The 26,628-nt window shown below is 39.7% G+C and overlaps 1 protein-coding gene across 2 annotated transcripts in view; it reads right to left on the bottom strand.

Annotated features, from left to right (window-relative positions):
• Positions 1 to 496: 496 nt before the first annotated feature.
• The window catches only part of LOC145394551 (uncharacterized), an 83,605-nt gene continuing 57,473 nt past the window's right edge, over positions 497 to 26,628 (bottom strand). For both annotated transcript variants that reach the window (XM_080268389.1, XM_080268388.1), the window contains exons 7-15: positions 25,732 to 26,443; positions 25,185 to 25,303; positions 22,836 to 23,045; positions 10,881 to 11,111; positions 6,907 to 7,381; positions 5,783 to 6,055; positions 5,202 to 5,465; positions 3,183 to 3,359; positions 497 to 2,382 (exon numbers count right to left, since the gene is read on the bottom strand). In XM_080268389.1, the coding sequence (XP_080124515.1) occupies positions 3,186 to 3,359; positions 5,202 to 5,465; positions 5,783 to 6,055; positions 6,907 to 7,381; positions 10,881 to 11,111; positions 22,836 to 23,045; positions 25,185 to 25,303; positions 25,732 to 26,443 (2,458 nt within the window). In that variant the 3' untranslated portion in view covers positions 497 to 2,382; positions 3,183 to 3,185. The remainder of the gene's footprint in view (positions 2,383 to 3,182; positions 3,360 to 5,201; positions 5,466 to 5,782; positions 6,056 to 6,906; positions 7,382 to 10,880; positions 11,112 to 22,835; positions 23,046 to 25,184; positions 25,304 to 25,731; positions 26,444 to 26,628) is intronic.

Genomic DNA, 26,628 nt, shown 5'->3' with positions numbered 1-26,628 from the left:
CACTTGAGGCTTAGCAATATCTCTTCCTAAGTGATTTACTTTGCATTTTATATCATATCACTGTTTCATGTATTATGTATATCATTTTAATACTGATACAGTACTGTGTGCATCAATAACACAAGAATACAGTACTAAGGCATTATGTGCCAAAAAAATCACTAAGAAAGAGGTGTCACAAGGTCTTCAAAGCCACCAGAATATGACCCTATGTTTGACATTCCCAAGCAGAGACACAAACATCCCCCGCACTCTGTTTCTTTCCACACGATGACTAATACATCTTGATTTTAGCTTGAGCATTTTTCATATCCCTTGAAGCCATCAGCCAGGCTTAAGCATCAGATTATTGTACAGACAGCCTTCATTATAAGTCAAGTATCTGTGCTGCACTGCAAACTGAAGAAAATTGGCAAGTCAGCTTTATAGGATGCAATGTGACTTAATATAGGTAATCCTTCTGTAATTTGCCATGTTCATCATCATCGTCCTGACCTTTTCTTTCCCCACCTAAAGATGAGGTGAGGTTCAAAAGATATAGACCTCATAACAAAAATGAACATCAGAAAAAGTGACTTAGGACAAGGACTGACTGCATTTATCATATTTCTGTACACAGCACATGATTATTCAGCACAGCAGCATGGAAGACTGCATGGATATTGCAGTGATTCGTTCCAACACCAACAGTCTGCAAGAACCATACCTGAACATCTCCCCTGATCATACCATACTGTCTCCTATGAAACCCATATCTGCCTCATTAAAAATACAAGGTAACTGTCTATTTTATGTATTCTTGCTACCTCCAGATGATTCAGTTAAGCTGTGAAGAAATCATTTGTTGTGACAGGGTTGTAAAAGGATGGAAACAATCTCTCCTTAACCCTTTCTCAACCAGATTTCTTACCCTAAACAGAATAAAATAATTTCAAGGAAGCAAGAGTACAGCAAAAAAGTCCTCTGATCGAAAGGCTTACTGGTACACTCAATGCCATCCAGGTTATTATCACCTGATTGAAGGGGTTACTGTAATGCTCAATGTCATCCAGGTTATTATCACAAGTATGGAATGATCAGGACAGACGTGTTCTGCCAAGGGACACCATTAGCAGCTGCCTCAAGCATCCCCTAGCAGCTGACTGCTTCACTGGGGTGTGTTGACATTATTTGTTTATGTATACAGGGATGTGCATACAGTGGGTCAGAGGGAAACACAGTAAAGAACTTAAAGAATACAATCCCTTGATGTACTGTATTATCACTTTCATTCATGCTGCCTCCAGACGATTTTGTTAACTTCAGAAAAACCATTTGTAGCAAAACCTGATTTTATTTACTATGCTGAATGAAATCACCTGGAGACAGCACCAAAAATAATAATAATAATAATGAAAATAATAAAGTGTAAAGTCTAAGGTTTTATGTATTCTGAAACATTTGAGAAATAAAGAGCTTAAGCTCTTTTCTCTATTTTCCTCCCATCCATTTTATGCACTTGTCACATGAATCAGTTACAGAGAGATATAATGCTCATGGATGCATCAGAATTCATTAAAGCACATTAGTTACGTCTTCTCTTCTGAAAAAATACTATTGCACCAAAAGATAAAGCAGAATCATTTTGATCATGCCGACTATGATACATCTGTCAATTACTTGTTATTCTCACTATACAATTCAAAACAAATCAACGAATGACAAAGGTACACTATTTACAGTCACTACTAATATCTCTATATATACACATGATTCAAAATGAACCTGTAAAACCACTAACAAAACTAAAAATACTATGTACACATCATTCTACAAGCAGTTATGAGCCACACACAGATATATTCTATTTGGAGAGTCATGCTAGTGAAGAAATTTCTGGGAGTCTCGGGCTAAAATGAAGGTAGTTCCATGTAGTTAATCATATTTGTCCTTATTGCTGATCAGTCCTTTGCTGATTATGCTTAGATCACTAAATGCTGCCCCATTAATATTTACCAATATTCAATATTATACTTTGCATACAATTAGCAGGTTAACAATTGATGTACTTTAACCATCATGCAGAGAACAAGTGCAATAAATGTATCACATAATGTAACCTTTCTTACATATTGGTATATGTGCTCCCTAGATTACTGAAAATCTGTCAGTGTCATTTATGTATCCATCTTAAACCAGTTCTAATGCACACACCTCATGACACTTACACTTGCACAATTAACTCTTTATGCTTCCAGAGCTGGAGTGAGTGTTCATTTGTGACTTGTTCTGCGGTCTGACCACCTCAGGTGGTGTTGCTGAGCTGGCCTGGCCAAGGCACCGTGATGCTTCACTACGTCTTGTGGTGCTGCCTTCACTGCTAAACCTCCTCACCCTCTGCATCTGCACACAAAAAAAAATGTATCAGTGGCTAATGCCAGGCTATTACGCAACTATCATACTACCTATCTATTAGATACTGAGTCCTGTAAGGCACAGTGTTGACAAAAAGAACAAGGTATTTCTGTCAATACAATCCCTCTTCTCATGAAACCAACTCTCCTTTACATATAGTACTGTATTCTTTTATGCATGCAGTAATCAGTAGCCACATTACAAATCAAAAGGTTGCCATTTCCATGAAATAAATGCCTGAACTAATAACTTGTGCAAAACAATAACACCCAATAGAATATGCTAATTATCACTGTACACATCATGGCATGGAGCTGGCTATGGCACCCCACTAACTGGGTGGAGCACTGCAAATACAGCACCCATCCAGGAACCAAACCATCACATGTTTCTCTGCACCTAGCCGAGCCACTGTCAACTGAAAGGGAACATCAGTTCACTGCACAGGATGGCTTTGCAAGTGCAGTTGCCAGCCTGTGGTTGATAGGTCTGCTCAGCCAGACAGACTGGGGCTGATCAACACCAAAAAAAGTTAATGTACACATACAGTAACACATGTACAGTACTTCTCTCCGTCTCACTGATTGCTGTATCTTCATCTTACACTATAAAACCAGAGCTAATTACATGGTTTATATATATGCTATGTATAAAAAAAAAAAAAAAAAGAGTCTACCCTACTACACTACAGTTCTCCCAACACTCCTATCACGACCAACAAGATAACCGGAAAAATATACAGCATGAACACTTGAGAAGTTTTAAATGCTAAATTTGCCCCTACTAACCTCTCATTTGACGAGAACATTGTAGTGCCTATCATCCTCGGCCACTAGGGTAACCTGTGGCCATACACCCAGGTTTGAGTCTGGGTAGTAGCAGATGTAGTCGTCGGCACTGTAGCTCCCGGGTCGCACCACACGCACCGTCACTCCCAAAGCCCAACCCAAAAGGAACATTTCAATCTAGGTTAAATGGAAAAAAATATACAGTTAGTCCTCATTATGTTACTTTTCTTTATATTCCTACCCAATATTTGTCATCAACCCCTTGATTTTTGTTGTACTGTACTGTTTTTGCAGGAAAGATCAGGAAGTGGTATGAAAAATATCAGAAAAAAAATATCATGAGCTACTGTTTTAAGAGGAAAGGTCAGGAAAGATGAGTAAAAATCTTCCTTCCTCTTAATATCCCTGCTAAAGGAAATCCTGGTTATGACATGGAACTGATCACATTTGAGTTTAAGAGTTGGAACCCTGGTGCAAGAACTAACTTACCTTGTGCTGGTCCTGAGAGTCCAGCAGCAGTGAAGGGAGGACGAGGGGACATATTAGTACAACAACACATTTCTAGAACTAATGGCTGTAACGTCAAAACTGAGAGTGCAAAAGTGTGAGCATCATTATCACCCCATCTTCTTCCCACTAAAAGATGAAAGGAGGTAGGACCCATATCATATTCTTCCCAGTCTCTTCACTCAAGACCTATAATTACAATGCATCACTTTGGGGTAGCATCCTTGCTGCACATATCAACAAAGTCCAAAACAACCAAGATTAAAGTTTTAGCAGCAGAGAATGTGTAATGCTTAATGTACAGGGTACTGTATACATATGGTGGTAGGTGGGGGGTGCTCACCGTCCACTCACTCGATGTAGTGCCGCTTTGGGTGTCTGCCCTTTTCTCTCTTCCTTCCCTCCTCTTCTGTCTTTCTTTCCTTCAATCTTTCCTTTTCCTTCTGCCTACAGCTGACTTTACACTCTCTCTTCTGTATTTCTTTCCTTCACTCTTTCCTCTTCCTTCTGCCTATGGGTGACTCTACAGTGAGTGACAAGCCAAATGGTTTCCTGTACACCAGGAAACCATTTATTATGCTGGGTGGTACTCATATAACCAAATTATGGAGCCTGGTGGTTTAGTGGGTAATTAATGCGCTCCAATCGGACTGAGCCTGCATAGGTTTATATCCAAGGGATGGTTGGGGTTTACTGCTCAGGTGATGCCACTCAGGGATGAGTGAGGCTGGTCACTTTCATCTTACATGTCAGGACCAACTTGCCTAGCCCCGGACTCCTTCGCTCTTCATGGGGCAACACAGGACTGGATGATGGATGGATGGATTACTGCCTTTTCTTTTTAAAATCTATACCCTGAACTCATATGTTGTAATTTAGACATTCTCGGCTGATTATACTATATGCAGAACGATTTTATTCAGCAAAGGAAAGAAAAATGTCAGACTGAACAAGTCAATACAATAAAGATAACACATGTCCAAAATTCTTATTTACAGACTCTGGGCCTTGAGTGGACAGTCCATTCCCAAGCCCAGGCAATCCTCCTGATCACAAAATATGGCACCAAACACCTTCACTCATTATTAACTGGGTACTATAAATTTTTCACTTCAACTTGGCTCAGATTTTTTTTTTTTTTTTCCTTTGTACCTTACTTCATGTAGCTCAGTGACAAAAAAAAAAAAAAAAAAAAAAAGACAATGCTGCAACTTAATATTCTTTACACAGCACTTTTTTATGACCAGTACCATATTCTGGTGATAATCTATTGTTACAACACAGCATTCAAGAGGGAGAAAGGCCCTGCAAATTTGGACCATTTTAGTCTGAGTTAAAATGAAAAGAGTATAATAAAATATTATCATTGCTCAGTATTAAAGATGGAGAGACAGTAATTATAGACCAGCTTACAGTGAACAGAGTACAGTCATCATAACTACACTTCTTACCTACGGCACCACACACCTTCACATCACTTAATCACTGGCTATCATGACTTCTCCTTCTTACCTGCTCCAACCCTGCAGTGTCTCCTACAGGGTTGAGGTGGTTGGCCATAAGCTGCCGTGGGGTGGTGGAGGAGTGTCGGGCAAACATGATCATGGCAAACAGCGGCACCACATCCCCTCTGGTGTTGGCTTTGTATAAGTCCAGCGCCGCCGCCATCATGTGCAGCTTCACCGCCTCACACACAAGGATGTCCAGTGTGGGGTCGGCATTTAGGGCACTGCTGACCACACTCTCACAGTTCTCACACCCTGACACCTTCAACCCCTGAGAAAGCACCATTGTAAGTGACAGTATTTAAGCTATTTTTTGCACTCTCTCTCTTTCTCACTTGCCACATCAAGATACTTTCTTGTAAATGTCCAGCTTAGGGTTGGCATTCGGGGTCGTATTTACCACACTCTCCCAATTCTCAAATCCCAGCACTTTTGGCCCCTGGTAAATTAGGCCCTTGTTACAAGTCACCCTTTATGAAGCCCTTTTTTATAAATAATTTTCCAGTGTCCAAATCCCCCAGCATATGTAAAATGCTGTGATATTCTAGAACATATCCCTGAATTACAAAGAAAACTGCCTTTACCCACCAGTGACTCAAGAGCATCCAGACACTGCCAGAAGGTGTCCAGGATTTCTCCCTCTTTGCTTATGGTGAGGCGTCGTGCAAAACTCCAATTTCTAAGCCAGGTGGCCCCAGCAGCAAGATGAGCTGCCAGGCGGGCATGAGTTGGGGCAGCCGGTGGCAGGGGCACACATGATGTCAACACCTGGTACACAGCTGCACGCACACCACAGTAGTTGTCCCCGCGCACACAGCGTAGGTGAGTGTACCTCAACTCTTCAGGGATGGCTGCATACCCCTGCCAAAATGATCACTTGATAAAGTAAATGGCTATGAGAAAATACTCCCACACCAGTTCAAGGCAAGTTTCAGTCCACTTTCACATCGCTAGGCTGTACCCCCTCCCCCTTCCTCCATTTTGCTTGTGTCTGGCCCATGTGATCAAGAAAACAATGAGTGTGAATAAACATCATCCCATGATATCAAGAATGGCCAAAACTAACCAGAAAGTGCTACTATGTTATCTAACAGACAAACAACTTCCCATGGTATCAGGAATGGCCAAGACTTCCTGGAACACGCTGACATGTCCTCTAATACTGTAAATGAAATATATCAGCTAATGAGAAAGTGAGTGTACATGTGATTTCGCTCTGTCATAACAAATGCCGTGAATCGTACAGTAAGAAATATTACTGCTAAGATAAATGCTGTCGTGAAAAGTGGCAATCAAGCAAATCCACAAAGAAAATTATGAATATTTTATTGAAGACAGAGACTCTCAGTCATATTCATAAGGAAGGACAACACACAAACCTTGTATCAATCAACAGCCAATTTCTAAGGATGAAAGTGAAACTGGCTGAGAAACTGCACAGGGCAACTCCTCTTCTATTCAGGGGGTGGTTCCATTCATTCATAAAATAATAAGGGAGGGAGGAGACTAAATATGAAGTGGAAAAGTACATGGATATGGGTGGTGTGAGATGGTGGGCAGCCTGATACCAGAGGACAGGATGACATGGAGGCAATCTGTTTTTGACAGACCTGTCCTCCTTAGCCAGGCATCTGGCTAAAGGCTGATAAATAGATGACTTGTGCAGGGTACATATCCCACCTAGTAAGCAACGGCCCACTGTAATTACTAACCTGTCTCATAGTAAGTGCCTTGGGAGTGTTTCCTTGCCACTCCCTGCCAGCGTACTCTTCCAACTGCACCCTGGGACCGACAGCTACTGGTGCCTCCCTGACTGCCATGCTACTGGTCACCTCACTGTTTGTGAAGGTCCTGCTATCATCACTGGTGATGGTCCTAGTCTGGTTGTCAGTGGTGGAGTAGTCTGGGGTGATTCTGCGGTCATCTTGGTTTGTGCTGCCCTTGTTCCCCATGATGAAATTGTTGTTGATGTGGTTGGTGTCCACGTTTCTGTTGACATTCACCTCCTTGGCTGCCTCATTCTTGTTAACTGTGTTGTCAACCTCATCAACTGTGCTGCTGATCTTGCTGGTGCTGTTACTTTCATCTTCAGTGTTGTTTGTGTTGCCGTTAGTTTGGTCTCCCTGGGTGAGTTTCACCTCTTGGTGCAAGGGTGTGGAATTGCTACTATCTGAACCCTCTTTCTCCCTGTAATACAATTTGGTAGGTAAGCAGGTATGGTAAGGTGAGTCCTCACTATCAATTCATTATTTTTACATCCTTTTTTGCTGTGAGGTCCTTAGTGAACTGCAGAAAAATGGCCAATTAAAGTTCCATAGCACTTATAAAACTGATTTACTTTCTCTCAACTAACAGTATGAACCATACAGAAAAAGATGGAATGCCTCGAAAACACATCCCTTACTTTTGAGGGCAGCATGTATATTAACAGACAGAGAGGTTGACAGACCTTGACAGGAAGGGGCAGAAGGATGGATGGAAGAACAGATGGGTGAAGAGTAATTCCTCGCTTTACAATGAAGACTCGTTCTTGGAAATTATTGCTGTACGTGGAGTAATGTTATGCTTTACTTAAGAAGTTACTAAATGCTTAAAATATATTTCGGTCAAACCTAAGCAAATAAGGATGTAATTTATTCATCATGGAATCAGCACCCAGAAAAGGAAAAAGTGTACTAAGACCGGCAATTTAAGGTTTTGGCTTATAAATGACCCCAATATAGCAACAGCCACACATCAAGGAGGTAAATAAATGTAACTTTTTATTCAATATTGTACTATTTTTCACTGTCACTTTTCCCTGCACCTCACAGTTGCGGGGTGCCGTCAACTGCAAGGGACGACCCTGCAGAGGTGGTTGCTTGCCTGCAGTCGATGGGTCTGCCTGGCCAGACAGACTGGAGTTGATTAAAAACAATAACTGTGTACCCTCTCTGCTTACTGATAGAGTAATGGTGTAAGGTACAGTACAAAAATGCATTCCTGACTTCATTCCTTTATAGTGAGTTAACCCACTGTGCTCAGGGATGTCCATTTTATTTTCTTCTCACCTTCTCCTACCATTCAACTTAGAACAGACTGTTCAAACTACTGTAGTGGGGTTAGATATAAAATCACAAACCCCTTCAGTACCACAAATACTATCAAAAGCTGAATAAAATAATCTGTTAACAGCATGAATGACCTATCAAGGACATCATCTTGATTCATGGGTCTAAATTTATGTCTATCTGTCTATGGTCTCCTGTACTGTCTCGCCAGGAAGACAAAGGCCTTGGGCTTGGCAATTTAGTCTAAACAATATGGCGAAGGGACTCAACCTTCCCTGGGAGTGAACACTTATGAGCCAAATCTGGCTGGAGCACTTTAATCCTCTAAACCACTAGGTATCTAAATGTTGGTCATATGTTTACCACCCAGTAAAGTAAATGGTTTCCTGGAGTACAAGATATCTGCTGGCTTGTCATTCAGTGTACAAACACCTGTAGGCAGCACTACACTGAATGGACTGCAGGTGGTCTCACCTACCACCACCCACAAAATATAATATCATGGTTTAACTGAGGAAATACTGTATCATACAAGTATCACTTCTGTATTATTCTTCACTTCTAAATTCCATTTACTAACCCTTTAGCTGCAACATGCTGGTAAACAGGCAACAAGTTCTTGACTACAAACTCAGGTGTAACCAATGGCCTCTATATGGCTTCAGGTGTTGGTGGACAACTGACACTTTCCAAGAACTGACAAAAAATGTTAATGTACTGCCAGGGGGTTACAGACAAGCCTGATTGTAACCTCAACAGTAATACTTCTGATGCACTGGCAAAGACACCCATCGATGATTTTACCACCACACATCAGTTACCAGTATTTGTGTATAGTACAATCATGTCACCATTTACTATGTGTGCAGTGTGTCGGGAAGAGCATGTGAAGACTGTCAGGCGTGAAAGGACTGAACTTGTTGGTGAGTCTCTTGAGTGTGTGGAAGAGTTTTATTATTTGGGAGACATGTTATGTGCTGGAGGTGGGGATGGAGCTAGCTCTGTGGCTAGAGTAAGGGGTGGTTGGAAGAAGTTCAGGGAGCTGTTGCTTTTCCTGACATTCAGAGGGCTCTCCCTCCATGCTAGTGTATCTTTGTATGCTGCATGTGTTAGGAGTGCAATGCTATAGCGTAGTGAGACCTGGGCAGTAAAGGAGGATATTCGTAGTCTCAACCATACAGAAATGACAATGATTAGGTGGATGTGCAGTGCGGCCCTGTGTGTGAGGCCTGGAGGGGCTAGGTTTACAATAGAGGAGTTGAGGGGTAGGATGGGACTGGAGTGTATTGGTGTTGTGATAAGAACAGGTAAATTGAGATGGTTGGGGAATGTGCAGAGGACAGGGGATGATAACTGGGTGCAGAAAGTGAGAAGTGTTAATGTTAGGGGTAGTGTTGTGAAAGGTAGACCGAAAAAGACCTGAGTGACCTCAGGGATAAGGGACTGAATAGGGAAGCTGCCAAAGATCGAGCAGCAAGGAAAGCAGCAATTAGGTGACCAAGGCTGAAGCATGCAAACATGTTGGAGCCTTAAAAAATGAAAAGAAACGAAACAAAGGAAATATAATTTCATATGCCAAAATATACTGGCAAGGAAAAGCTTACAGAAAGAATACTTTGCACACAATATAGAGTAGGGCCCTCTCTCATCACCTCCAGGTTCTGTGCTCTCTCTAATCACCCCAAGTCTCCTTCCCTTCCCCATATACAGTCAGGAGCCGTAACCTTCCCTAATAATCTGCAGAATCTATTGCACACTTAAAGGGAAGTTGGTTTACTTTCTCCCAGACACATCAGGTCATGTATGAGCAGAAAAATGCACTAAACCTAATCTCGGCTGGACTGTTTGTCATCAGAGGGTAGTCAGATACAAGAGCAGAAAATTACGCTAGTGTACATCCCTAACTGTACTGTACTCCCTCAATCTATCCTTCCACTGTAGTTTGTCTTCCTCTCCTCATCCTCATTTCATTCAGCTATATAATAATACAGTACAGTATTATGATGTATACTGTAATTATATCATTCTAACAGTATACCTCACATCTCTAAACAAACTGTGATTCAGGGGAACAGTTGAAAAAATAGATCAATTAGTTATACCAAACAGAGTCATGCCACTCATGGTTAAGCTACAACAAACCACCAACACACAAAAACAGTTGTTTGTGAAGGTGACTTGAAGTTTTTAGTCTAGTGGTTTATAAAATAGGCCCCATAATTATAATACTAGCTTGGCATATTCTATACTCACAATGATTAGCAAAAAATACACAAAATCTAATGTTACCATCTTATAAAAAAAATTTACAACTGTACTGTACTTGAAATTCTGCGGTACCTGAAACCCTCTTCAATTCCATGCTGTGCATCTATAAAAGTCACATACCTGTATAAGGTTGGAATCTTTGCAAAGCAGTGCATTAAATGAAATGAAAGAGAGAAAGAAAGAAAAAGAAAGAAAATAACTACATGAACCCCAAACCAAAATAATGTGTCCAGTTCTATGCTTTGGCCACGAAAACAAACCACCACACACCAAGAGAACATGTCAAGTAATGCTTTGGCCAGTACAGCTAAACACCGCACAGGTCAGCAGGCCCAGCCCCACCCAGTCAGGCATAGCAGCGTGCTCACTTGATTTCGTGCAGGGGTGAAAGTTGTGCGTGTGTGGATGTGTCGTGGGGCAGCTGCAGGGGTGTGTCGGGTGCATCCATGAACCCACTCTCCTCCGAACTCCAGACACGCCGCGCCTTACTGCCCCACTCCCCCCCGAGCCCCCCCCGCCGCTCCCACCAACCCCACCCACTGCCCTCAGAGTCAGGGGTGGCGGGGGAGATCTCGCAGCTACTAGCCAGGCCGGACGAGCTGTGGGCAGGCAGGCAAGCGGTCAGGCAATCAGGCAAGCTGGCGGGTGCTAAGCCGGTGCACATATCATAGTCCAACAAATTATAAACAAATCCAATACATAATACAGTAAATTAACAATGATAATAAACCAGTGATACCAGGAAGCCAAGAACAGGAGTATATCAAATGATATAACAGCCAAAAATACAGTAAGTTCTCATTATATGTTGGTATGTATGCCAAAACATCATTACCATTTTTGCACCAGATACCCAGGTACTGTAAATAATGAGAAGCTAGCAAATCAGTTTCATAAGTGGCAATGAAACTTTAATTAGCAATTTCTCTGTAAATTACTGTGAATTTGATAGCAATAATGGTGACATATAATGAGGATTTTCTGATTGGTCAAAAAAATAATAACAATAATAAAATAAGGTTTATGCAGTGTGCATTATGTTCACACAAAATATTACTTTATATAATGAGGTTAATAATCCTGTGAGTGATATAAAATATGTTTCCCTCACTTGGCTTTCTTGTGCATAATCAGATAAGCTGCTAAGACGGTCAGTGTCCTGGAACTTTTACCAATATCTATACTTTAAATATGGCATATCAATTATATATACACACAGTACCCTTTTCCTATGGCCGCAACAGTATCTTTAAAAATAATATTTAGCATTCAGTCATATGTCCTTACATCATAACAACCACTATTAACCATACTTCTTATAGTATCTTTGATATTGCAGATGTCCAACAAGCAGCTACAATGTATGATTTTGGTTTTCACTTCTATGGCTTTTGTTACACTGTGATTTAACTACTGTACAAAATTACAGCAATGATGCTTTGAAGATCTCCATGACTCTATATACAGTACAGGTACTAAGAATGGTTGGCAAATATTTAACATCTTCAAAAAAATAAGTGAAGGAACATCTACTCTTATGAGATTCCTGTACACGGCTACAGAGTACAGCACTATGTAACTTTAAAAGAACTAATACTGTTCAATATGAAATTAGCAGTGACACCTTTAACTCTTTAAGCAGTGTGTCACCACTCTTCGTTAGTGCAATACATTAAAATGCTGTAAGCTACATAACTTAAAGCAGTTTAATGTATAGGTTGGACATCCACTGAAATTTTGTATCACTTTATCATATAGTGTTTACCCATTCTTATTTAGGATCAAGTAACTTTATTGGCTACAGTAAACAAAATGTCACTGATCTACATTTCACATTACTCTGAAAGTGTGTGGTATATGCAAGGCCTCAAGCAATACTGTACCGCATCAAATTACATCTACTGTCAAAAGTAAGCCATGACCACAACTGTGCCAACTGAATGAGTTAAGTCTGACTGTGAAACACAGTCACACCACCACCAGAAATTTGGGATTTAGGTGCCATTTTCAGCAGGCAATTCAATTCATTGAATCAAGGTGACATCCTTTTAATTTAGTACTTCTGCTACCTGATGATAATACTCAACTTAGGAAAGGCCTTTAGAACCAACGGGCTTTTACAACTCCATTTCAAAAAGCCTATCTTAAGTTGAATACAACTGTCAGAAGACTGCAAGAACTAAATTAAATGATGACCCAGGACTCAATGGGCTAAGGAATAACCGTAAGATGGGATCATCCTGTAATCCTCCTCTACCAGCAGAAAAAACTTTGTAAACAAAACATTACAATAAGTCACCAATTTTTGTTTTGTCCAATTAAGACCTGATATGAACCCTGTCAGTTGGTCACGCACTGCAACAGTACACTGATGTATACGGCTGAAGAAACAGTCCCGCGTGCAATGACTCCAACATGTCAGAATATCTACTGCAAAGTTTTCAAAGAGCTGCAATGAATGCTCCTAAGCTCCTCCAGCCTGATGACATAGTTCTCCTTTTACTCATATTACCACCATATGAGTTACTTCAACTTTGGAAAGACCTATTAGTGAAGGAGTTATAGAAAGCTATCTCACTCCTTCAGTTAATAATCTCTCCCAAACTGAATAAAATCACCTGGAGATAACAAGAATTATTAAAAATGTCATCATATTGACGGAGTTAGGCATACTGATGTGTTTAAGCAATTTAGTTTTGCTTTCATGGGGTCTGTACTTTAATTTCAAAACTTGTTCCAACGGATGTTTATTGACAAGCAACACAAATATAGAGAAATTGTTTTCTATCAAAGTTGGCTGCAAAAAGTGATCCATGTCTGCATTACCAACAAACAACAGAAAGAGCATAAACAGTACCAATGCTTGTATATACAGTTGAGGTCAAAAGTCTGCTAGCATTTTTCCTTTCTCTCTCGTAACGGAAATACAGTGATACCCCTTTATCCTGATCTGCCAATATTCCAGCATTCCACTGTATCATCTCTGGAGACTAATATTCTACAAAACTTGGATCTTTTATATATAGATATACCTGTATTGTGGTATGTTAACAGGAGGTAATAATGGACTACAACTGCACATATGAAGGATCAGAGAAGGTTAACCATGAAAATGCACTGCCGTTTGTTCATGGTGAGCGGAATTTCATACTCCTATAACAGTATTTCTATACCCTTTGTGACATCTCCTTTCGGCTAATGACAACACTGCAGTAGTATTTACAATTAATGTTTTCACTTGATGTAAATGGGCCACTCCCAAAACTTGAACAGAAAGTTGTGGTTGCATGAAATTCATCAGGCCTTTGTTAAGAAGTACACGATTCTCCTTGATTACTAGTCAAATTGGGGTGACAGAACATTTGTTGCCAACAGTACATTATCACAGTGAAGGAATTAATGGTCCCTTGAGATCAAAACATACAACTACCCAAGCACAGACTTTTGTCGCCAACTGCACATATGTGAGCCAAGGGCTTGATGGGTGGGTCATTACATGTCAAGCCACAAGTCAAGGCACGAGACAGGGGAGGAAGCACTTAGGTCCGGTCAAGGAGAGGTCAATTCATACCTGTCTGATCGGAAACCATGTGAATGCAAGGAGGGTCAACAAAAAGAGAAAATGAATTAATAACAATCGTCACTACCATGTCCTAAGAGGTTTGGAGGAGTTGGGAGGGGCTGTTTAACAATTTATAATCTGATGATGCAGTTTCCACCTTAAACAAGTTACCACCAGATGATATAATTCAAATGAAGGGAAATATCTTGTAGTGAAGAGGTTGGTGAACACTACATTCAACCACTCCAGTTTGAAAAGTCTCTCCAGATTAATAAAATCATCTGGTGACAGCATGAAACATAAAATACAGCATCAAAATGAAGGGGTTAAGTGGGGTGGGTTGTTGCTGTTATTGTTACTTAACCCTAGTCAGTATGGCTGAGCAGACCTGTCAAGCATGGGTAAGAAACTCCTTCTGCATGGCTGTCTTACAGGTACAGTACAGTACATACACCGTGTAGGGATTTGGCACCCCCTTGTGGATACACAGCATCTCAACAGGGTTGGACTAGGGTCTTTCCCATGGCAAGGTGTAGGGAAATATGAGGTGGTTTGGCTCTTGGGTGGATGCCACAGGTGCTCCACCCAGGGTGCAGCACTACCATGTGTAGACTCCTTGTCAGTGCCAGCTTTAGAGGGTAACATTAACTAAATCTTAACTATTATACAACTCAGAGAAAACTGAAAGAGAAAAACCATCATACAGGATTAAACATATTTTACAGTCATCAAAATATAAAACTGTTCAATACACTGAGTGCAGTAAATCCTTGAAAAATTAGCAATGAACAAGTTATAATTATTGTTAGTTGGTAGGGCTATGCTTTCAGAATATTTTGATTACAATTTTGATTATTCTAATTTATAAAATAATAGATGAGCCAAGTTGAGATGTACAAGCATTGCAGTTTGGGGTTTACCAAGATGCCCTCTTTATCACCTCTGTCACCTACCATGACTCTATCACCCATGAATGTGTCAAGAAACGTATCATTTGCAACTTACTTCATTGTTGGTAAGTTACTCTGTCAAAATTATTATATACTCAAACATGTACTTGGGATAATAATGCTTTAGTACTGTTCAACTGTAAACAACTGAGGGAAATTTGTCTTGATATATCACACCAGTAATTCTGATAAGTTGGGATGGCCAGATGTGTTTAGACTTCTCAAGGTTTTACTGTATACAGTATACTGAAAAGACTGTACAGTATATCTACTGCCATTATGTAGTAAAATATATCGCTCGTAAGTGCTAGTTTAAAACTCTGAAAATGACATCTCAGCCAGTTAAAAAAAAAAAAAAAAAAAAAAAAAAAAAAAATCAGCTCTTTAATCTTATGCTAATCAATACACAAAGAACGAATAATGCTTCAAAAATGTCACTTAATTAATATTAATCAAGACTGCATACTCATTTTCATTAAAAAAAAAAAAAAAATCTAACACCACAAAATTCTCTGTAGCAGAAAAATGGAAACAAAAAACCTTAACCTGTTCACCATGTTGGCCTTATGTTTGTTTATTCTTGCGACCTCCAGACAATTTCATACAACTCTGGAAAAGTTTCTTGTAGTGAAAGACTTACTGAGGATTATACCCAGACCTAGAAATGAAACAAGGACCTTGATATGTAAAGTAACAGTTGAGTGTTGTTGTCTAGGGGACGATTGAGGGTTAGCAATAACTGAATCCCTGCCTTAATGACTCTCAAATAATCATAGGAGTTAATCCTCAGCTTTCTTCTTCTAACTTCTCCATGTTCAAAAGTCTACCCAACATGAATAAAATTGTCTGGGTATGGCAAAAACAAGAAAAAAAGTCCTCAGGCTGAAGACACTGAACATATACAGTATTATAAGCCTCCTGATCCCTTAGGAAAGAGAGAGAGAGAAAAACAAAAAAAGTTGTACAATGTCTTTGAAAATGTCAGTCCTCACTTAAACACCTGGAAGTGTGCAGGCAAAATGCTACACTAAGTGAGAAGTTAGAAGCATTAAAAAACACTCACTTCTGACTTCAAAGCAACTTTCAAGGAATCATAAGCCATTTTAAGAAAAGAATAGGTACCAAATCATCAGCAACTTAATGATGAAACAGATTTGAATGAGGACTACCCATGGTGTCGGCAACAAAACTCCAGCTGCCTTTTCCTGCTTCTCTCTCCATGAACTCTGACAACCAAACTCAAGAGACTACAGCAACTGACACTGATAATTCTACTTCCACCACAAATCACTGCCATTAAGAGTCATATGCTTTGGAATTACAAAGTATATCTGGAAAACATTACAGAGTATATCTGGCAATAAAGTAGACAAATCAAACATGCTTCACAGCAACTCTCTCTCTCTCTCTCTCAACACAGAAAAATCACTTAAATATTGCCTACTAAAGAGTTCCATGCCACCTCTAAATTTGTACTGCCAGTTTCCTCTGTTTACATTACGAGCCAAATGGAAAAAGTTGTGATGTTTTAGAATACACCACTGCCTTAACACAAAGACTGTCTGTACTCTCACTGTGGGCCTCATAAATGACTATCAGAAAGTAAAATGTTCATCCACACAACTGCAGTCTGTATTAATCCCTTCCATTAGATGACAGTTTGTATTTTATTCTTCTTACCTCCTGATGATTTTATTCAGCTCAGAAGAGACCTTTTGAGCATGAGAGGTTATAATTATGTTGCCTTCATTAACCATAACAGTATGAGAGGCCTTTGTAAAGTTCATTATCCTTATCAGGAATTAGCAAGAATCAAATAAAATGTCATCAGAGTAAAGAGGTTAAGGAGGCAGCTGATAGGTTATACCCTGCTTTAAGGATAGCACCTTAACATCCTATTCAATTAACCTTTTCATTCTAATGATATAGTTATGGCATATTCTTGCTACAGTACAATTAATCAATTTTATTTGCCTTAAGAAGGGCCTCTAATAAAGAAGAGATTAATGAACACTATTTCTAGCAATTCTTATTTAACATGTCTCTCATACACGGAATAAAATCATCTGAAAGTACCAAGAATAAAATGCAAAATATGCTATTGGAGAGAAGGTTAACTTATTGTTCTGCCCTAACACTGCACAACAGTATCACTAAATATAGTATTTCCCTGCATGATCTACTGCCTACTGTACATCAGGGCAACATGGAATGTTACTCAGCATCATAATGCTGAAATTCCTTAAATACAGCAAACTGTAATCCAATATGCTCCTAAGAACTGGAAATTCTTTATCTAATGACGAAATATCAGTTAATATTGCACTGCTTGTCAGTCACCTCAATATACAATTAACTATGAATTAGCTTCAAGCATGTTCTATCAAAATCAGTTAATGGCAGAATTAATAATGTAGTATCCAAAACTTTGACAACATCCATTAGAGTACAGTACCACTAAAAACTACAGTATGTATGGTACTGTACAGTAATATCATTAGGAAAATAATGTTTGGTTATGCATACTAAAATGAAAAAAAAACAATAAGTACTGGATTCCAGACTTGCCATATGTTAAGAAATTTTATTACACTAAGATATATAAAATAAAAAATGTTACACACATTTAATTTGATTATATATTGCTAAACTCTACGTGCACACTATTCTTTGGCTTATCTTACTATAACAAAAGACGATATGCCTAATCTGCTAATAACTAGAAATATATTAAAAAATCCTTCTAATATTAGACCACTAAAACTCTAGCTAAAACTTTTGTAGCATTCTGCACTAGGTAAAATTTCTGTATCATTAAATGCTTATGGAAAATTACTAAGAAAAATTTGCTACAGCACTCTTACTGATATTAGAATACAAACTACATACTCAAGGCAGAGAAACTCCAGTTAGTTATCAAGTTACAGAGAAGTGTATTCTATGCAGCATAGGAGACTTCATTGTTCCTCTTCCTTGGCTACTAAATTTTCATTACACCTCAATATCCTCTTGTATGGTACTGATGTAAAACCAGGTCTGTATTATAATTATATCAGTGGCATACAAGAGAATGTTAAGGTGTGATAAGCAAAACATATCACTAAGGAAGAGTTGCAAAGACATCTCCAGTGACACATATACTACAACTCCAGGAATGATGGAAGAATGTTGTGGTACTCCAACACTACAGTTAGTATAGTCACCAACAGTTTACCATTTCATTAAAACATAAAGGAGTATTAGCAGAAGGTAATGCTGATGTCAGAGTTCATAGTAAGAGCTGCTATTTCAAACAAAAATGGGAAAGGAAAAGTAGAAATGAAAATACTGATATTAATCTGATCCTACCCAAACTCAACATTTTTCCAAAGGGATGGGTGGGGTTCAGAAAACAGCATACCAAATAACTGAAGAGAAAAAACACAAGTAAACTGGTACATAAATGGGCAAACTCAGCATTGATATTCTCATTATCTGACTAGCAGAAAAAGTTTTTTATGTTTCAGAATAAATAAACACTAATTTTTTCTAATTAATTCCAAATCAATTAGAAATGTACACTTTATCACAGTAACTCCCTCACAGTGTTCCCCTAATACTGCTGTACCTAAGATGTATCCACTTTCATGACATCAAATCACAAAACACATCTAACCACTAATGACCTTCAGACTTGTTGATAATACTGTAATACAATAAATTACATCGCATACTAACATTCTCTCCTCATTACTGGAAATGTATGCGCATCAGGGAGGGGAAAAAAACGAATGGATGAATGTCTGTGTATCTGTATGGGAAGGTGCTAAAACTAATCAACTCAAAGTCTGGAAAAATCACACTATATTTGGCACTTAAAATAACTGCCTTGGAGACTGAGACTTTAAAGAAAATTCTCATCTTAACTCAAGATTAAGCTTAAAATCTTTCCACTCTCTAGGCCAGGGATGCTCATCCTTTTCTGCATAAAGGACCAGTTTATACTATGCAAAACATGTGGGCTGCACTAACGTAGTAAACAAAATGTGATCAGACACATCACAATCTCTTTAAATCCGTCCAGTTACACTGTTAGCCTGTTTAATCACCAATGCTGAATCTGAGTCCAAGCCTCTCTGGGCAAACAAAATGTGAATTATTACACATTACAAGAAATACTTTTATATTAGTGTGTGCAAAGTCAATAATAATGCATTGGCTGTATTGCATCCACTGTTAATGAAGGCAAGCCAAATATAAACTGAAGGCAAGCCACACTTGGTCTTGGGGCTGCTGGTTGGGCACCCCTGGTCTAAGTTCACCTGAACATGACATCATGCTCAGCTGAACACGTTTCAGTCAGCTGACCAGTGAATGAGGTTATTTCAGTTCGGTATTGGGTTTAGCATATTTCAGTTTTCTTTGCAGTCTCAGATCATATTCATGCACGCAAAACAGCTAGTCTCTACAAACTCACACAAGCAGATGGTCAATTACTCTATCAACAGCCCATCCTATAAGGCGAGAGAGCACATCTTCCACCAGTGCCGCAGCCAACATGCTGTGTACTGTTGCCCCCACACAGCTATTTTGGTCCCACTTACATCCCTCCCTCCCTCCCTCACTCACACACTCACGCACAGCTGCCAACAGTTGAGAGTTGGCGCACACCTCCTTACCAGTTTCCAACCTTCTATACATTGCCTCACAGCTACATAAACTTAGAATGAACTGCACATTGTCTAGTTCTCCAAAACTTCCAACTGAATAAGCATAGGTGGTGTTTTTAGTAAGAGGAAGAGTTAGCAGACTTGGCAACTCTCTTGGCTATATGTGAGCACAAAACATGAGTATGCAGGAAAATGATGCATTAGTCAACTGTTTCATCAAATTAGATCCAATCAGAGGTGGTGTCTACAAAAAATAAATTAAAAATAAATATGGTAAATAAATATATGTAATAAGTCATACTAACTTTTTTTTTTTTTTTTCCAGGATGGGATGAGGAAAAAATGTGCAATGCATCATAATTCTGTATGTCACCCAGTAAAAAAAAAAAAATAATAAATAATGCAAACACAAAAGTAAGCGTCCATCTCTAGCAAACAGTCTTTCATCATTATGACTAAATATTTCATAAAAGCAAAATGGTCAATGATTAATCAAAATTAGCTGTCACGTACTGTATCAAAGTCAGCACAACAACAGAAATTAACATAGAATACGCTTCTTATGTGTTAAAGCATAAATAAGAGATGACGGAGGGGGAGGTAAAATCAAGCATAAAATATATGTAGATTAATCCGTTGAATTCAGTGACATCTTAATTAGATTATTCTTACTATTTTAATCTTATTTTATTCAACTTATGAAAGGCCTTGTATTGACATGGCTAACATCTGCTGAACACATCTATATGTGGACCTTTTGTCTGCATCAAAGGCAAAAACATAAGTGCAAAGGGTGTTGCAACTATGAACTCTAAGCAGTTTGGGGGGATTTTCTGTGATGACAACACTGTGCAGGCAAGGCAAGCTCATAACATGAAGTGTATGCTATGAGTGCAGGAACTAAATTCCTTCACCTCCCTAGTATAATTTGTGAAATCTGCCTCCTTATGGGAATACAAGGGCATGACTGATCACATCTGAAGGTGCTAAAGAAGGCCGTATCTACCCTCACCAGTTTGAGAAGTCTATTCTGAAGATGAAAAAATTAATCAGGAAGTAGAAGAGAAGAGGGACAACTAAGAAATTAGGTACATTCTAAAGAACACTCAATTTTAACCCCTTTCCTCTTATGACATCAATTTTACCTTTTCCTTCAGCTCTGGGAAGACTTTTTTAACTGGTGGGATTATACATGGCCATCATCAGTCCCTTCAATGACAGATCATTCTGTTTATTTTTATTTACTTATAATTTTTTTTAACACCATCAGATTATTTCCTTCAGCACTGGGAAGGTTTTTTCAACCTGGATGGACTTGATACGGCCTTATTCAATCATTTTAGTAATAAAGAACATTCATGAAGTTTAATAAAACTAGCCTTGTGATATCAAAAGCAAAATACAATATATGTCATCTGGCTGAGGGTGTTAAAGGTCTAGATGATGGATGGATTGATAAATGCAACTAAGGAATTAAGGAAAAATATACTTAGTAACAGAAGCAACTCAGGAGAATAAGAAATGCAAAGGAAAGACAAGAAGACTCCTCAGTTAATATACATGTGAATTCTATGGCATGTGGGTACTGTATCAGATTACAGTAAATCTGACAGAAGAGAAGGCTGTAGTGCTATCGACCGGTTCTGACCAAAAAAGGACAGTTTATATGCATAATAAAAAGTATTCTTATTTCATGGTTGATAGGAAGGACAGATGTTTTAATTACTTTACTATGATAACGTATTTTATATGTTTGTGCTAATTCCAGACAATCTTATTTAATTCTGCAAAAACCTGCCACAAAGGAGCAGTTCGGAAGAAAATTTCCATTAAACTGCTCCACTACGAAGGACTCCCCTGAGCTAAATAAAATCATCCCCAGAGCTAAATAAAATCAACAAGTGGCAGCAAGAAAAAAAAGTCACGTGGGAGAAGATGTTAAACATGTTCTGCAGGTGACATTTGTTGTGCATGAAACACCAAGTGTCACACCTTGCCAATACAGGTGTGTATAAAACAATGGCAGTATTAAACCACCATAATATGCTGTGCATATCCTTCATTATCTTTAAAACTATGAGATAAATCACATTATATGGATGTAGGAGGAATGATGTTGCTTCCTACAAGAAACCATGACACTCCGATACAGTATTCATGTAGTTCTGTGTCTAATTATTTCCTTAGAAGATATTTAAATTCTTCAAGTGTAACATATACTTTTGTACTAGTTAATGGGTTCTGTTATAAAACTAAACAGAATACGAACTTCTAGTAAAGATCTTCCTAAACCCAAGAGCAAACCATTTTACAGCTACACAAAACCAATTATGTAAAAGAAATTATAGGAAAAGAAAGAGGGAAAGCAACTAGATGTGAAAAGAGGAGATATACAGCAAATGAAAAGACATGCATATACTGTACGTAGAAGACAATGTTAAGTCATGGTCTGAAGGTGCAGGTAAGAGCGAGGGCTGCCCGACAACCCAACAAGACAACTGTCGTCATGCACACAAACACAGGCTCAGCAGTACCTCCCAGGGCCTGAGGCGGAGCGAAGCAGGGCTGGGCGGGGCAGGCACAGCAGGCGAGGCACTGGCGATCTGGCTAGCTAAGGCACCTCACAACTGGTCTCTAAGTGCGAGTGTCAGTCATCGCAGTTGGTGATTAGTGTGTGACTAACTGGTCAATTACATGGTGGCCAAGAGATAAGACAGAACGAAGAATGATGAAAGTCTGTCTGCTTTTCATATACAAAGAAAGAATGCATTTGTACGTTTTTCATAAACAGAGTAAGGAAATGAAACAATGCAACTTGTGTCTTCAAATCAAAAGTAAGATGAAGATGACTATGTTCCCTTGTGGCCACATCACTCTGGGGGACTGAGAGGTTCAGAGCAACTCTCAAACATCTTATCACTCATGCTGAGTTCCAAGGCGGAGTCTATGCTGGGAGATGTGTCTGCGTTATGCTGCTTAGCCCCGGCACTGACTACAGGGCTTGGAGGCTGAGTGCCAAGGCCACCATGAGGCCAAGGCCATCGCCACATATCTTGCCATCCCCAGGGAACCACCCGGCAGGGCAGAGTCCTGGAACACTTTGGTGAGGACTTAAGGGTTGGGTGCCACATTGGACAAGGAGGGGGTTGAGTGGGGGCGTACCTGAGCAAGGAGCGGTTCAGCCCGGGTGGGATGGGACTGGAGGAGGTGGAGCGTGAGCCGGGGCCAGAGTGAATGGCTGAGTCGACAGAGGTGGTCATGGGGGCAGAAGAAGGCAGGTCCAAGTCCCACTTGGTCACAGCCCTGTTTGGAGACTGCAACTCCTCCTCCAAGTCCAACTCCAGTGAGGAGTGATCCGGCAACAGTTGATGCCTGAGATATGAAACACAATGTATCAGGAAGAAATCTAAGAAAAATATAAAAAAAATGTATTGCATTACTGCTTAATATATTACTCAAATCGTAGTGCTGACATAAAAACTTTGCTAACAAAATTTACACAAAATTGGTGCATACTATGGATACAGAGCCACAAGGTCTCAACAGAAATATCATAACCAAACAAAGTTGTGGTTCTCGGGAATAAGAGACGTACAAAACTTTCACAAAGGAAATGATGACTGACCATTTTTTATTTACTCAACTGTGGGGGAGGATTCTGGTATAAAACAACAAAGAAACTTCATTCTCACAAGAAAGATATTTTGTGGCACTTAAACAGAAAACTGAGTGTAAAAATCTTATTCAAATTTAGCTGCAACAAGTAGTTTCAATATACAGACCAGAGAAATCTCATACGAATTACCTTAAATAGTTAGGGGAAAGTCTTTAAACACAGACCAGAAAATCTCACTGGAATTACCTTAAATAGTTAGGGGAAAGTCGTTAAACACAGACCAGTGAAAACTCATAGGAATTACCTTAAATAGTTAGGGGAAAGTCATTAAATAAAAAAGGATAATGTTCTTTTAAAACATCACACTGGCTAAATACAGTATGAGGCAGTGCAGGACTCCTCCAGTTACTAAGGTGGATACTCACTCAAATCAGGTTAGCAAAGGGCTATCAGCATCCTTCATTTGACGGGTAATCATACATCTTTATTTTGCATCATTTACCACTTCTGTCGACACCAGGGCATTAGCCAAACAGGCCTGAGGAACAGTTCTACAGTCCAGTTAGTCCTCACTGTATGTTGAAATTTTCTGCAGTCAAGTCCTCAGTAACTGTTGTTGTAGCCCTAGTCTCATACGATCAAGAATTCAGTGGACTGCATGTTAAAGTTGTCCTTCTTTTGATGTCTACCATTCTCCTTTCAGGGAACAGGGTGGGAGTTGGGCAATGTTTACATAATATGGTAGTAAAGCAACCAGTTATATCAGTGCCACCACATGAAGGCATCCCTCCCATGCACTAAGTCCACAGTAAATTACTGCATGTGAAGTTCCATTGCCACCTATAAAGATGATTTACCAACTTCCCTCAATTTTGCGGTACTGGTTGTATGAAATCAGCTATATTAGTTTGGAACATATCCCTGACATATAATGGGGACTAACTGTACATGAACATATGGAAGTCTCTTGTAGTCCAATATACAAACATAATCAGGTTCAGTCCACTGGTTTCGTTAAGTCAGGTGGAGTTCAAAACACACATAAAAACAACACCTAGTACACAGCAGTTTGAACTCACCTGCCATACTCTAACTTATATTCTTCAAATCCTTCAAGATCAGCCAAGCTGCATGTTAGGAAGAAACAAGATCTCACTTCATAGGCCATAAATGAACAATGTATCAGTCTAAATGCCTACAAAGTCTGAACAGCCTACAACATATTACTGTGCACTGTGTTCATTTTACAAATTATCAATGCCTATGATTTCTCTCTTACCAAGTACTGTACATATTAGGGACTTCATCTACATTGTAAAGTCTCTCTCACCATAAACATTTCATAAACACAAGGTCTCATTCAATGAAAACTATGATATTAAAAGCTACAGCCAAGGCTATTAAAAAAAAAAAAATCATTCTATTACTAAAATACATCAGTGACCAGTATTAACTAAAAAAAGCAACAAGGGTTATAGCAGACTGATACTTGTCTGAAGGCTTCCATTAATATGCACATTAACAACACTCGGAAACTGTAAATGGAGAGATTCACATCAGTGCATTTCAACCCTTTTTGGAGTTGATCACTTTTGCAATGCCCTTCCACAAACAGGGGTACTCCAGTGTGTGGATAGCCAAACCTTACATGTGTAGGAAGGTAGGACTGACAGGAGCAAACGAGGAAGGTATACTACTGCACCCATACCACCATACCCCCTGATTTATAGCCTGGGTCATCTAAGGGTGACTCAGAAGTCTGGCTGAAAAGCACCAATTATTAAAGAGGCAGCAAAGAATTATGAATCCATTTCCTGCATTAATGTGAGTGTAGTTCTGGTGGCTGGCTTTGAAAAGCAATGTCATGGACGATAAACACAGTATTATGACTTTACCTGTCTTGAGCGCTGGCATGGAAGACGTCATCAAGGGTGTCATGTGGGACGACAGTGTGCTCCTCTGAGTACTGACGCAGGCATCCATTGTCCCACTCTAGAGATGGCATGGTGTCATCCTGGGAGACCACAAACAGTGACAAGTCTCAGTATATTATGCACAAGCTGACAATATTTGTATGATACTGCATGTTGCTGTTATTGTGGCCCTAGGCTCATCAAGACATGAACCCAGTAAACTGCAGGAAACCAACCATTTCAGCCAGGTGCTTCCTGAGATCTTTTGTTGGACTCTCTGTGTTGTGACAGCAAGGTGCATGAGATGAGTGTGTTACGGCATGAGGACTGTACTACACTGAGAGCACAGTGAATTGCTTGTACACAGTATTTTGTGATAGTATCAAAGAACAGAAGGGTGAGGACCACATAATGCTGTATAAGAACAACATTTATTTCACCAATACTGCGCCAAACCAGCTGCCATTCATTACATTCTTACATCTACAACTATGTACACCAAATAACATGACAGGACTTGATTGTGTACCTGAGTGGCAGAGTGTGATGCCGAGTGATGTGATGGGAGTGAGGGTGGGAGTGAGAGAGGCCGGGGGCGAGCACTGGACCACCCATGCTGAGGTGAGTCCCATTCCATTGAGCCGGATGCTTCTGATGCCTGCTGCCAGTGGTCTGAATCTGCCACCTCTGCATCAGATGACGCTGTGGCTCTGGTGGGCAGTGATTTGGGCCCAAATCGAGACCTGGTTGGAGAAGACACCTCCATGGCAGAGGGTGGACGAGATTCCCCTGAGCCTACAGAATAATCAGAGTAGGTGGTCTTAAAGGTATATGGGTCTGGCCGTGACGTGAACTTGGTCACTTCCTGGTCCATCTCCAACACAGAGCTCTTGAGGTCATCCAGCTCATGCTCGATGTTGTCCAAGCATGTGAAAGTTGAGGTAGCCAAATCCTCCTTCACTGACACATCCAGTGAGGCCTCTGAGCACTCTGATGGTGCCACATCAGAAACACCCGACATGTTGGAACACACAGAGTCCTCACGCCGGAAGATGAAGCGGCGTGAACCCATAGGAGACAGAATATCTGACAGGTTAGATGCCACTGAGTTGTCACGTGAGAGGGAGGTGCCGCGTTGGGCTCGCTGTCGCAGTTTCTCCATCAGGTCTGCCAGTGACGCATTCGACACACTCTGAGACATCCCTCGTACTACACCCTCATCCTCACACTCCATTTCAACCCTGTGTACACAAAAATATTAATAACTTAACCCTCGTCCTCACACTCTGTTTCAACCTTGTGTACACAAAAATAACTTTTCCCGTTATTTTGTACAGCAGTAAAAGTACTATCAAATTTTCTACACATTAAAAAAAAAATTCTATAACAACACATTTTGGCACCTTTACATTATAATCACTCTACA

This window comes from Coenobita brevimanus, chromosome 27 (genome assembly GCF_032717465.1).
Source record: "Coenobita brevimanus isolate Jiangsu-jjx chromosome 27, ASM3271746v2, whole genome shotgun sequence".
In the NCBI taxonomy this organism is placed as follows: Eukaryota; Metazoa; Arthropoda; class Malacostraca; order Decapoda; family Coenobitidae; genus Coenobita; species Coenobita brevimanus.
The sequence above is the reverse complement of the archived record's forward strand: the minus strand, read 5'-3'. Positions and strand labels throughout refer to the sequence as shown.